This window comes from Semicossyphus pulcher, unplaced genomic scaffold (genome assembly GCF_022749685.1).
Source record: "Semicossyphus pulcher isolate SPU_LCO1_2020_fin unplaced genomic scaffold, fSemPul1.0.p SCAF_17, whole genome shotgun sequence".
Lineage (NCBI taxonomy): Eukaryota > Metazoa > Chordata > Actinopteri > Labriformes > Labridae > Semicossyphus > Semicossyphus pulcher.
In genome coordinates, this window is record NW_027211681.1 from 464889 (window position 1) to 479760 (window position 14872).

General features: G+C 39.0%; 1 protein-coding gene across 1 annotated transcript in view; it reads left to right on the forward strand.

Moving 5' to 3' along the window:
- The window catches only part of pi4k2b (phosphatidylinositol 4-kinase type 2 beta), a 40331-nt gene extending 26528 nt beyond the window's left edge, over positions 1 to 13803 (forward strand). Inside the window, exons 9-11 of the mRNA XM_069665549.1 lie at positions 8524 to 8657; positions 8817 to 8876; positions 11613 to 13803. Coding sequence (XP_069521650.1) covers positions 8524 to 8657; positions 8817 to 8876; positions 11613 to 11786 — 368 coding nt within the window. The 3' untranslated portion in view covers positions 11787 to 13803. The remainder of the gene's footprint in view (positions 1 to 8523; positions 8658 to 8816; positions 8877 to 11612) is intronic.
- Positions 13804 to 14872: the final 1069 nt, after the last annotated feature.

A 14872-nucleotide genomic window follows, 5' to 3' on the forward strand; every position in this document is an offset into this window, starting at 1 on the left:
ATCCTTCCTTGCTTACTTTCTTGCTTTCTTCCTTCCATCCTTTCTTGTTTCCTTCCTTCTTTCTTTACTTTAATATCGTTTACTTTCCATCCATTTATTTTTTTAATTTCTTGTTTTTTTCCATCTTTCCTTGTTTCCTTTCCATCCTTCCTTGTTTACTTTATCCCTTGTTTCCTTACATCCTTCCTTATTTCCTTTATTCTTTGTTCCTTTCTTCTTTATTGTTGTTTATTTCTTTCTTCCTTCCACCCTTTCTTGTTTCCTTCCTTCCCTCTTTCTTTCATTTATTAATGGTATCTTTCATCCTTCCTTTATTCTTTTATTTTTTTTAATTCTTCCATCCTTCCTTTATTCCTTGTTTCCTTCCATCTTTCCTTGTTTCCTTTATTCATTGTTCTTCTTTACTTATGTTTATTCCTTCTTTCCTTCCATCCCTTCTTGTTTCCTTCCCTCTTTCTTTCATTTATTACTTGTATCTTTCATCCTTCCTTTATTCTTTTTTTTTTCCATCCTTCCTTGTTTACTTTATTCCTCGCTTCTTTCCTTTATTACTGGTTTCCTTTCATCCCTTCTTGTTTCCTTTTTTCCTTTTTTGTTTCATCCTTCCTTGTTTACTTTATCCATTGTTTCCTTCCATCTTTCCTTGTTTCCTTTATTCCTTGTTCCTTTCTTCTTTACTTCTTTTGTTTATTCCTTGTTTCCTTCCTTCCTTCTTGCTTTATTTCTTTCCTTCCTTCCTTATTTCCTTCATTTCTCACTTTCTCCCATCCTTCTTCTCTTCTTTTATTTCCATCTTTGTTTCCTTCCTTCTTTTTTTTCTTTTATTACTGGTTTCCTTCCATCATAATTTTGGTCTCAAAGTGCACCAAATCCATTTAACTTTGAAATGTACAATAAAAAAATCCCTGGAAGCATGCCCCTGGACCCCCCTACAGGGTTTTGAGTCTAAAGACCATAGTCTCACAAAATCCTGTGGGAAGCACTGTATTTGGTAATAATCATAGCGTCATCTGGTAATAGCCAATAGTAACTCCCATATACAATGTTCAGTTTGCGCAAAAATTTGGAGCACATCCTGCAGTTTCTGTACACCCAAGCGTGCACAAAGGTGCAAGGGCCTGTTAATGTTTACGTATCCTGAATTGTGTACGTGTTGGAGATTAGGGAGAATAATATCTAAAGTTTATACTCATTTGTGGGGTTTTGCCATTCTTCAAAATTGGTTAGGATTTTAAGATTGCAGTTGTCTGAGCCAGACTTCCTGGTTCATGTTACTTTGTTTATCAATTAAATAGTTTTGCATTTGCACTTTCTGTAGGTAACCTTAGCCAGTTATATTTGACCTTAGACCGTAACCTGCTGATATGGTATGAGAAGGACGGATTGCTATCTAGCCAGATACCCAAATATTTATATTCAGTGACCTGGTCTAGGACAAGCCCCTGTGAGAGTGGTGATGTCTCGGGTTGGAAGGGGTACTGAACCCTTTTCCTAAACACCAACAAGACCATGGTCATGTGGTCCGTAAAGGAGGTTTAAGGTGGAGAAGGCCTGTTGAACCTTACGAAAATAGCAATATGTTTTTCAATGAAATAGAGAAAAGGGATAGCTATTGTCCACAATGGCTAAAAATCAACCACCGGGAATGAAAAACTGCCCATCCCCCCATTGCCTTACACTACAAAGACTGTTAAACCGAAGAAGACAAATGAGGAAAAACAAGCTAAAAAGAAAGAGTTGGACCGAGACAGTAACGAAACTCGAGTAAACATCAGAGCGGCATTTCTGAGGTGGAGAGAACTACAGGACCTGAAAGGATAAAAAAGCAATGCTGAGTTAGACAGTTCTGCTTGATAGGTAATTACCCCTGCCTAATTTCTGCGGTATTTGTTTTCAAAGAATGTGTCCACATTGCTAAGATGTCTGTGGTTACTGTGACGTTGTGTTACGTTGGTGTTGCAGTTGGGCTAACGTTAGCCTGTCTCCAATGCGGCTGCTGTTTAACGTTGTTTCATGGCAGAGTGGCTGAAAATATTTTTTTTTAAACAATTACAGTGCTGTCACAACTTCATATTATAACGCAATGTGTTTTCTTTCCACACCCTGCAGGCTCACAAAGGGGCATTCTTTTCTGGTTCTTCATGTTTCCATTGCTGTTCACTGGTTGTAGATTTACATGCCAACCAACGCCACTTCTTATATAGGCTGCACCAAATTCACAGACACTGATGAAAGAGGAGCCATTTTCCAATGTTAATATCAATTACATTTAGAACAAAAATTACCAGCATGGTAAATAAATGTGATCAAGTAAATATAGCTATCAGCATGTGAAGAGGCTACTGCATAAGTGGCCATGTGTTTTCAACATTTTGTAGGCTTTATACCTTAAATGTATGGCATACGATTTATTCAACAGAGATGTTCATATTTCTTTTCCATTATTCTCTTACATTCTCTGATTAGGCCGATTTGCTTTAACTGTCCTACTTTGCCCATATCACTAAGAGAGCATTTTTATTTTTATTTTTTATCTTTTTTTTGGATCAACCAATCACAGCTTCTGCAAGAATGTCATACCTAGCAACGGGGTCAACCACGCCTCCTCACTAAGATAAAAGTTTCTGTCCCCTTCCTTCCAGAGTTGCTCTGAGAGTGTTCCTAAATCACTCCTAAGCTAGGATCCCTTGCTAGGAGTTTTTAAGCTAAGTTTGGAGCTCTCTGAGTGTATTCCCAGAATGTTTGTGAATATGGGCCCTGGTCTCTTAAACCCACAAAGTTTGCCCGGAACCTCGATGTCATGATTGACGAACAGCTTACCGTAAACATTCATGTGTCCTTGATTGCTCGGTTGTGTTTGCCCTGTACAACGTCAGGAAGATCAGACCCTGCCTGTCAGAGTATGCAAAACAACAGCTGTTACAGGCTCTGGTGATATCATGCATTGACTACTGCAACTCCCGACTGGCAGGCCTTCCTGCATGCACAGTCAAACCTCTGCAGGTAATCCCGAATGCAGCAGCGCAACTGGTATTCAACCAACCTAAAACAGCACACGTCACTCCGCTGTTCAAATCCTTCCACTGGCTCCCAGTTGCAGCTCGCATCATATTCAAAACCCTGTGCGAATTATGGGGTATGACGATACGATACAAATGCCACTGCGCCAATAACCCTTTTTCTCCACACACTTACAGCTCTGCTGTAACTGAAGTGCTAATAAGCACTGGCTTGTCCCTCTATCTATTTCTCTATCACAATATGCATCTTCTTTGTTTCCATTGTCATAAGTTGCATTTTCCAGTGTCTCCCAAAAAACACAAATGCCATTTTGCATTTTTCACCTGCGACCCTGTTTTGTGAAGGAGGCCCTCTTTTAAAGACGCTGGGTATCAAAGCCAACGTGGTTCTGGATGACATCGGCACTACTCCGCGGCCCTTTAAACCTCTAAACAGCACCATAACAAGGTCCACATTTAACAGGAGATTTTGTACCAATGGCGTTTCATTTACCTCCGAAGTTGGAATTCGGAACTGGGAATGACGCCCCCGAGTTGACCGCCTACCAGTACAAGTCGGAAAACCAAGTTGGACGCCTCCAGTAAAACAGTTATTGTGCTTGCTCTCTTGGAATACAGCAACTACAGAACAAATATGAGGTCCACAACATGTCCACAGATAGAAATTGGACAGTACTGTGTGTATGACTAAGTCAATGAGACACAAATAAGACAGAAGGGCTAATAAACAGTAGCTATATGCGCGGACAGCTCGAGCAGTGGATAACAACGCATATTGCGGTATTTTGCACATACAAACACCATTACAACATGTCCACAGATAGAAGTTGGACAGTATTGTGAGTACGGCTGATTCAATGAGACACAATAAGACAGAAGTGATAATAAACAGTTAATACTACAGCTTTCATTCACTGTTTATGCACATAAAGAGGTGCAGATATGAGGTCGGGTTTGCGAGGTCCCTCCGACTTTCCGAGTCGGAAATCCAACCTCAGGGGGCGTTTCAGTTGAAATTTCCGACTGGGAATTTGGAAATTCCGACTTCCGAGTACAAATGGAACAACCCTCTGTCTGACAAGCATGTGTATAGAGGCTTCTTGCAACAGGTGTGGGAGGGGCACAGCGAGAATGAAGAATGTTCAGTAATTAATCAATTGTGGATGAAGATCTTGGACAGGTAAAATAAGAAACAATAATATACCAAGGCGGCCTACCCTGGTAATGTCTATGTGTAAGAAACACTGTGATAATATAGCAGACATGAGTACATTTCAGTTCAGTGACACATAGTACTTTTTATATGCACTTTATTTTCATATGATGTTATAGCATTTTCATTTTAGTTCAGTGTCTTTAGTTACACAGTTAGAAAACATATTTAGGTTGTGGCATCTACATTTGAGTATAGTGACACATTAGGAATATTTGCACTTTATTTTCATATGAACAAAATAAGGCCTTAAAAGTATTTCATCTGGTTTGAAAAGTCTCAAATTTCGTTTACAAAGATCTTAATTTTCTTCTGGTCTTGCAGAGAATTCAAAAAAATACCATAATGTCATAAATAACTGTCAGATGTTTAAGTGTTACTTGTCCGTGTTTAACATTACTCTTTTTAATGTGACCGACTCTACAAGAACTGTTAACATAAGTGCATTGCATTATGCTCTTGAAAGTGCTGGAGCTTGGCGTGAATCAGCTGTCAGAAAAGAAAACTAAACGTAGCTCCTCGCCTCGCCTGGTCTATACAGGTCTGTCTTAACTGCCGGGAGCGGTACCCGTTCAGGAGTTTTTGTCATGTGTATATCATGTTTCATTTAATCGTGCTAACTCGGTGAGTAAGATACCAAGCTAACTGGTTTAAGGACTGACTTTGTGGAGATAACCTCATCCGTCATCCACAGAAAGTGGATCAGCATCAGCAGCCAGTGATCCATGCAAATTTGTTTCAGGTTAGTTAATAATAATAATAATAATAATAATAATAATAATAACTTTATTTATATAGCACATTTAAAAACAAGAGTTTACAAAGTGCTTTGACAACCAAGCAAGCAAAGTAAAGCAGAGAACAAGCAGAAAACCAGCAAATCGCAAAACAAGCAACTCACACAGGCCCAGCAAATCACAGAACAAGCAAAGCACAAAACCAGCAACTCACACCGAACCAGCAATTCACAAAATAAGCGAAGCACAAAACCCAATACCCAATAGGCAACAGGAGAACCCGCACAACCAAGACCAAGGGGACGAAGCAGGAATAAGTAGAAAGAGTAAATAAATTTAAAATAACTAAAAGAGATGAAAGAAAGGAAATAACGGAAAAAGAAATAAAAGCTGTAAAAGCAATAGGAGAGATAGAAACCAGTAAAGGCAATAAAAACAATAGAAGAGCTAAAAACAAGCAATAAAAAGAAATAAAATCAGTAAAAACAATGGGAGAGAATAAAAGAGCTAAAAGCAATGCAAGCAATAAAAAGAAAGAAAATCAGAAAAGCAACGAAAGACATTAAAGCAATAAAAGCAGTAAAGGAGATAAAAGCAATTAAGGATGGAAAAGTAAGAATAAGGTGAGATGACATTTTAAAAAGATAAATAAGAGCCAATAAGAAGACAACATCACATTAAAGCAAGTCTATAACGGTGAGTTTTAAGAAGCGATTTAAAAGAGGTCACTGATTTTGCAAGCCTTATCTCCTCAGGCAGGTTGTTCCAAAGCCGAGTTGCCCTGATGGCAAAGGCACGATCCCCTTTCGTTTTAAGCCTCGACTTCGGAACGACCAGAAGGCCCCCACCTGACGATCTAAGGCTGCAGGCTGGCTCATATGGTGTCAACAACTCTGGGATGTAGCCTGGAGCCAGACCCATACGTGCTTTAAAAGTGATCAGTAAAACCTATTGTAAAAGTAACTGGAAGCCAATGTAGAGAAGCCAGGACGGGGGTGATGTGATGTCGTCTGTTTAAGTAGAAGTAGGAAGCCTAGCTGCTGCATTGTGGACTAGTTGGAAACAAGAGAGCGATTTCTGGCTGATTCCGGAGAGGAGGGAGTAACAGTAATCCAGTCTGGAGAAGATGAGAGTGTTGATTATTTTTCAGAGGTCCGGTTGGGTAATTATTGCATTAGTTTTTGAGATGTTGCGTAATTGGTGAAAGCAGGACTGTACAACTTTCTTTATATGTGGGTCGAAGGTTAGGTCGCAGTCGAATATTATGCCAAGGTTTCTGGCAGTGAGCTTTACATTATCAGCTAGGGCGCCAAGGCCGCTACCGAGATGGTGGGTGGAGTTATGTGGATTGATTAGTATTAGTATATACATAGAGTTGTTTAATTGTAGAAAGTTCTCAGCCATCCAACAGCTTAAGTCACTGAGACAATCTTTGACAGCAGCTAGACTCCAAGGGTCCCCAGGTCTCAGTGGAAGGTATATCTGTGTGTCGTCTGCACAGCAATGAAAGGAGACATTGTGGCGCTGGATTATTTGGCCAAGTGGAAGCATGTAAATTGAAAATAAAATCGGACCTAAAACTGAACCTTGCGGTACACCACAGGTAATTGTAGTGGTAGAAGACGAGTATTTACCTATGGTGACCGCAAAGGTTCGTTCTAAAAAGTAAGAATAAAACCAAAATATGCTTATAGCAGTGAGTTAGTGAGGTTATTGCTGTCTGCACGCTAGCAAACACTGCGGTTTGCTCGCCCGCTATGTCAATGAGTGTCTTTTTCAGAGCCATATAACTTTGTTCAACTGCAGCAAGGCTTGTCACCATGATGACCAAGAATATGGAGGGGAGACTCTTATCACATCATAACAGAGAAGTCCATGTGCGGGAGCAGGTCAGCAGACTGTTGCGTGTGGTGATGTTCAAAGAAAATGAATTACAAATAGATTTTTTAAAAAGCTTGTCTATAATATAAGATAGCAGTGTTAAGCAGCTGGATTTCTCTAATTTTAGCTCATTATTTTATAACAAGTTACACAGCCAGTACTTTAAATACATGGTCCCTAAATTTGTAAGCTTTTTAATTATGTATATCTTAAGATTCATTTAAATCTGACTAATCCCTTTTTTAATCATGACTTTTAATTTTATACACATTTTTCATTGTATTCTTCAAACCTTTACCAGTATTGCCATGTTTGTATTAAATTTAATACAATACACTACAATACACCCCAAAATATATCTGCATCATATTATCAACTGTTTCACCAGACTTTCCACTGTGTTATTTAAGTTTCATTTTTGTGTTAAAAGTTTCACAGTGATGGGTTCATTTTCTGATTACTAATCACATTTAATTAAGTAGATGTTCAGATTTTTGTTAACAGTTTATTTGTAGACTGTTCTCAGGGTGATGAGAATGTTTTGTTCATGTGTTAAAATCAGCACTCATAATGATATTTGATTTAGGTGCTACAGAAACACTTTTATTAGAATTTTGTATGCCATGCAAAAAATATTTGTTTTCTATTTACTTAATTTTTGATATATTTTGAACATACTGTATGTGAATTTATCTCTTAAATATAACCATACCACCATCAAACACAAGTTTAACACTAAAATTTCTCAAGAACTAAACATTTTATTGGGGACCCATTCGATTTCCCAGGACCCACTCAAATCACCACCCATGGGTTTCGGGTACTCACTACATTGAATTCCTATCAACATCATTGCTTCACTTTTAGTTTTTAACACTAAGGATGTTTGCTGAACATGATTGGGTGTGGCACAGCCCCACCTTTGAAATTTACCACCAGCCGCCACTAGTTTAGACTAGAATTATCGATACAAATAAGGTAAACGATAAAATATTTTATTACAATTCTATTACAACAAAACATAATCATAAACGCAGTAAAATAACTGATTTAAAAAACATTCATAAAATCATTCATTTAATCATTCTTAATCTTCAACAAGGCTGAGAACAAATTTGAAGTGCACATTTAGATATATTAACACTTCAGGTGTTCTCAGGTCCTGAGACTGTTGCTGCTGCCATGTCCTGATGGGCTGTACTTGTTCAAGCACTGTAAACACCTTAATGAGGTCAGATTTATCACAGAGTTCATGTTTTTATGACTCCATAAAACAACATGGTAAGAAAGCACCGGGCGATAGATGGGCTCTTTGTTGTCCATCTGCGGTTGATTGTAGTTTTTTACATGGCAGAACCATGAGACATCAGTCACATTCACTGAGTGTAGTGCAGTCAGATTCTCTGAGCACTGTGGTTGTCTTTTCCTTACTGCTTCTGAATTCTCATCACATCTTTCCTTGACCTCATGATGTTTTCCATCAAGGTCAAGGAAAAGTGGTTAGAAAATAAACGCAGAAATTAGTTGGACTTTTTGATCGCAGCCCTTCTTCTTCTGCTTCTTTTTTTTCTTTTACGTCTTCTACTACTTCTTCTTCGTCTTCTATTTCTTCTACTAGAACTTGTTGTGAGAGGTAGACTTAAACTCCTGTTATGTTGTCTCCTTTCATCAGACCCATTCCACTGGGCATGGCTTCCCCAGGCTAAGGTAGCCTTCTCCCAGGAGACCAGAGACCTAGTGCTGTCACGCCTCTCTGACATGAACTTTGTCCAGGACCTCTGTGAGGATCTCTATGAAATGTTCAAGGTACAGGCCACCTCATATCTTTTCTTTGCTTTTATTCTTTCTGGTTATACAGGTTTGAAGTGACGACTCTTTGATAATCATGTAAACAAATGGTTACTTGGCAGCAAAGACAACAATGTAGAACACCTGCTGACAGAAATTATTTATTTTTCTCTTAAGGCGGATAAAGGCTTTGACAAAACTATGTTCGAGAGGCAAATGTCAGTTATGAGAGGACAGGTGAGTTTTTGTTTATCTCGTATGTTTTTCAATCTGTTGTTCCCGTCATAGTCTGTCTTTTCACTTTCAACAGTTGCCCCTAATTTTTTTGTTCTTTTGGGGGGTTTTTCCCCTTGTATATCATACATGCTTTCCTTTCCATTTTTTCAGTTCAATTCAAAGGCTTTTTTGGAATGAAGGTTTGAGGAACAATTTTGCTTAAGCATCAATGAACAAAATAAAGAATATATGGACAATTGTTCAAATGGCAAAAACAGTAGAAGTAGTGCTGCACAAGTTTGTAAAAAAAGTTGACATCTTTTTTCCCTGACGTGGTAATAAGTATATATGTATGTCTGTACTGTTTGTCTATATATATATACACTGCTCAAAAAAATTAAGGGAACACTTAATCGTCACATTATAACACCAAGTCAGTTAAACTTCAGGGATATCAATCTGTCCATTTAGGAAGCACAAGTGATTGTGAATCAATTTCACTTGCTGTGGTGCAAATTAAAGAGACAATAGGTGCAATGGAGAGGCAAAAGCAAGACAACCTCCAAAAAGGGAATGGTTTTGCACGTGGTGGCAACAGACAGTTGCTCTCTCCTGATACTTCCTGACTGATTCTTCTTTTTGTTTCCTCGTTTTGTGTTCTGCTAGTGTCTTTGTCATTACTGGTAGCATGAGGCGGTACCTGCAGCCCAATCAGGTTGCACAGGTAGTCGAGCTCCTCAAGGGTGGCACATCCATACGTGCGGTCGCAAGAAGGTTTGCTGTTTCTCTCAGCACAGTCTCAAGAGCATGGAGGTGATACCAGGAGACCGGTTGTTACGTGAGGAGAGCTGGACAGGGCATCAACCCAGCAGGACCGATATTTGCTACTTTGTGCGAGGAGGAACAGAAGGAGCACTGCCAGAGCCCTATAAAATGACCTCCAGCAGGCTACTGGCTTGCATGTTTCTGACCAAACTGTCAGAAACAGACTCCATGAGAGTGGCATGAGGGTCCGACATCTTCAATGGGACCTGTGCTCACAGCCCAGCACCGTGTAGCTCAATTAGCATTCGCCAGAGAACATCAGAATTGGCAGGTCCGCCAATGGCGCCCAGTTCTCTTCACAGAAGAGAGGAGGTTCACACTGAGCACATGTGACAGACGTGAAAGAGTCTGGAGATGCCCTGGTGAATGTTATGCTGCATGACCGGTTTGGCGGTGGGTCAGTGATGGTCTGGGGAGGCATTTCCTTGGAGGGCTGCACAGACCTCCATGTCATAGCCAATGGTACCCTGACTGCTGTTAGGTACCGGGATTAAATCATCCAAGCAATTGTTAGACCTTATGATGGTGCAGTGGGCCCTGGGTTCCTCCTGGTGCAGGACAATGCCCGGCCTCATGTGGCCAGAGTGTGTTGGCAGTTCCTGAATGACAAAGGCATTGATGCCATTGACTGGCCCTCTCGTTCCCCTGACCTAAATCCAACTGAGCACCTATAGTATATTATGTATTGGTGCATCAGACCCCGCCAAGTATCACCACAGACTATCCAAGAGCTCACTGATGCCCTGATCCAGGTCTGGGAGGAGATCCCCCAGGACACCATCCGCCGACTCATCAGGAGCATTCCAAGACATTGCCGGGATAGCATACAGGCACGTGGGGGCCATACACACTACTGAGTCACATCATGAGTTGCCATGATGACATTAACGTAAGTTGGATCAGCCTGTGATTTCAATTTTTTACTTTAATTTTGGGTTTGATTTTGAATCCAACCCTCAGTGGGCTGATGATTTTGGTTTCCATTGACCGTTGTTACATCATTTTGTTCTCAACAAATTATACAATATACATCAGTTAAGAATTTCAACCTGAATTATACGTTCATTAAGATCTGATCTTTGATTTAAGTGTTCCCTTAATTTTTTTGAGCGGTGTATATATGTATGTATGTATATGTCAATGTATGTACTGTATGTATGTATATATGTATGAACATGGATGTATATATGTACGTACGTATGTATGTATGTGTGTAAGTCTATATTTATGTGTGTGTGTGTGTGTGTGTGTATGTATGAATATGTATGTATGTACATATACATACGTATATACATGTAGGTATGTTTGTACATATACGTATGTATTAGAGCTGTCCCTTTTCAATGGAATTTGATATATCGTTTAAACCTGGTGAAATATTAATAGTTCCAATTGGAATGATGTGATCGAATTAAATATTGAGGCAGTCGTAGGCTTTCATATCCACAATCATACCCTAAACTGTACATTAGTTCTGTTTATACAGCTACCGATCACTCTTTTCTCTGGCCTTCCGCTGTTCTGGTCCCGGACACGTAACTCATGCGCACACACTTCCATTCTCTCTCTCACTTGCTCTACCACCCACTCTCACACACTTAGCTCTTCCCAAAACAGAGCTACTCTTGTAGTATAAGACCGTGCTACAGAACTGATAATCTCAACACCAACGCACATCAGAAGAGCTGTATGTACCACCAAACCCCCCACCCCCTGTTACTGTTCAATATAATTCGATCTCCATATCACACTGAATTCGTTCAAACTTGATTTTTGGGAAAAGTGACAGCCCTAGTACGTGTGTATATGTATGTGTGTGTATATACATGCATACATATAATGAGTCAAAAATAAAACCATCTATTATCTCACATCTTTTATACAATGCTTGGTTTTTTAATTGTATACATCATGAACCCTGTGTGTTACCAGGTTTTGAACCTGACACAGGCACTGAAGGACGGCAAGAGCCCTTTCCAGCTGGTCCAGATGCCACGGGTGGTAGTGGAGCGAAGCCGCTCAGGCGGCCAGGGTCGGGTAGTCACTCTTGGCAATGCCTTTACACAAACCTTTCACTGCAAGCGTCCATTTTTCTCTTCTTGGTAGTAAAATGTCACTAAGGAGGGGAGATGAGAAGAGACGTCTGCAACAATCTGTTTTTGTCGGGAAGCGAGGGAGAGGATGTGATTGTCACACAGGAAAGTATTGGAGGCCAATTCCTCATTGTGTGATGAAAGTGCAGAGAAGAATGGAAACTGGAGAGGATGGAATACCAGCCTCCTAGAGACCTTGAGGTTGTTTGATGGCAGTTGGGCTGTGGCTACCATGGTACCATGATTATAGGCCTTTTCTATAAAGGTAGGTTTGTTTATTTTTAGAAATAAGAATGGTTTTCACCAAACCAAAGTACCTACTAGAGTCTCTTGCAATGTCTCTTAGTGGGGCTAATAGCCAAAGAAGAAGCACTTACAAACCACAAACTGATTTATCTGTGGTCTAGTGGTGTTTGGGGTATCTCAAGGACTAGATTTACAGGTCTCTCCGAGAAGTTTGTTTTGTGGTTGTTGTTGTTTTGACTGTTGTGGTTTGTTTACTTACCTGGGATTGTGTTTTTCCTTGATTTGCCTTGTATGATTACTTATTAAGATATATATGTGCACTGCTGGAGGTCTTTGACCAGTAACAAACCACCTAGGAGAGCAGCCTGATCCGGAGCAGGTTATGTTCGAGATAAGAGATCAACCTGTACTAAACACCACCTAATGATCAATCAAGTCTCTTGATACAGGAGCTTTAAGAGCTGATCGTGAGAGGAAGGAGGGGGAGAGACCGGTAAAACACTTCGCTTTACCGTGTGATTTTAATATATTCATGAAAGATTTTCATTGTGCTTCACTGATGCACATCTACAATATAGGCTGATAAAACCACTGAAGCCTTGCAGTTGTTTTAGCCTACTTATAAAATATAAAAGAAAGCATTCTTACCTTAAAATCCGCTTTAGAACCTCTTTTATTTTTATTTGCTCCATAAATCCGTTTGATACGGCTGGGGCTAGGCCTGAAAGAATAAGTCTAAATCTGTTCTAAATGCCACAAAAATACATCTGCAACATATTAATTTAATGTAATACATGGGTGCTATTATGGTCAATATACCACGCTCTCATGATGGAACAGTGATATAGACTTATACTCTGTGATTTTTTTGCCAGTTGCCCCTCCTGCATTCAGCAGGTGCAGCTGAGTGGATTTTAGTCTGGATTATGTTTTTAACTTCATATCTTATAGTTGCTCTGATTTTGTAAAATATACCGATCAGCTGACGACAGACTTGTCCCTATGTATTATTGGTCATTTGCTGCAAACAACCCCCCCCCCTTATATGTAAAAGCACTCATTGAAACCCTGTGTTGACCTATTGAGTTGATAACCAGCTTCCTGTGATCGCTAAGCAGGATTGCTTTCATTAGGTATAAGGGAAGCCAGATCGGGAAAAGATACCCTGGGTATGGTGAACTTGCATCGTAGTATAGGGCCCTGGTCAAACCACTCTTTACCCAGGATTAGTTTTCTAAACCACAACAAACCCAGTTTCCTAAACTGTCACTACTGCCAAAATCTTTTTCTGGAAGAAATATTTGAAAGCCTCTAGAAATTTTTGTTTTGAAACTTGAATATTCAATTTGGAGGAGGCTGACTAGCAATAAACATATTGCTTGAATGTAATCTGTTTACGATTTCTGTACTGATTCTTGATCCATAACATTTCAATACCAGTGAATGCAGTCAGAAATAGACCTTTTATCAATGAATGTATTTGTTGTCTGGAATATGTAATTGCTGGCAAGCAGTTTCCTCTTTGACCTTGTGAATTGGGGGAACGCACCCTAATCCGCCACTTTATAATAGATTATATGAAGAAGAAAAACTAAATGAATGAAAAATGTATATTTAACAGATGAAAATAAAATGTGCAAAAATCTGAATCTCTTTTTTTTGGTCAGTGTTTTTATATGCACAGAAAAGGGTATGAGAAATAAGAAGCAGTGGTGCTGTAGAATTAGGCTTTTGACTTACTATTGAGGCAAACTACATGAATAAAAATATGTACATTTACTGTCTTTTAAACCAGTGACAAGTCCATTAAACTTGTAACCTATATCATTTGTCTAACTCACAGGATGTAGACTGATTATAAGCCTGCCACTGGCTGCCTTATTAAGACAATTTTGTCCCTTTGATCAACATTTGGTCCATGCAAGGTAGCTAGTCCTGGGGATTTTGCCATGTAAATGCTAATGCTCTGCTCCACAAATGTTCTACCAAAACTAGTTCACTCCCACAACTTACCTGGATTGCATTGTCCAGAAAAGTTTAAAGAAATAAAAACTTCTGGAACACATTAAATTATTGTAAATAATGTTGTCAATTATAGGTCTCTTTTCTTTTCTGATTGTTGTACTCGGGGGATCAGTTCATCATAAATCCCACAGATATTTAATTTTACAACAATATACATCTGAGTAAAGCAGCAAAACCTCATATTTGAGACATTTTAACATGTGAATGTTTAGCAGTTTTTCTTGATAAACACTTAAAAAACTCCTCACATCAGGTTGAATTATTTACATTTTTAACTGGTTATGTAATAGTTTACATTTAATAGTGATGTGGCTTTAAAAAACACAATAGCATTGAAATCTTAATTTTCAGTATTCAGGTGCATTTCAGGCACTTAATTGTGTGGAAATATCTTTATTTAACCAATTTCAATATAATGAATCAATATTTTAACTGCCATTATTGATATGGTAATTTCCCCTAAAACCCACACAAAAATGTAATTACTCAGAAAGAGAATTGTGTTAATTGCTTCTCTTGTGCCTTTTTAAATTAATTCTAAATTAACAATGAACAAGGATTAGTTTACTGTTGTTGGCTGACTAGTCTTGTTTCATCACTGCTTGCTGTCAGACAGAATTATATAAATATATTCCAAAGTTGAAGACCTAACCCACAAACCTTCCATAATAGCCATAACTGTTTTCTAATCTGAGACTTAACCACAGTAAGGGGATTTATTTAGTGTTTAATGTTTGCAGAAATACTTTATTAATCCCCAGGGGGGAATTTGAGCGTTACAGTTGCTCTGAGAGAAAGCATAGAGAAATATATGGCATGAAAAAGTAA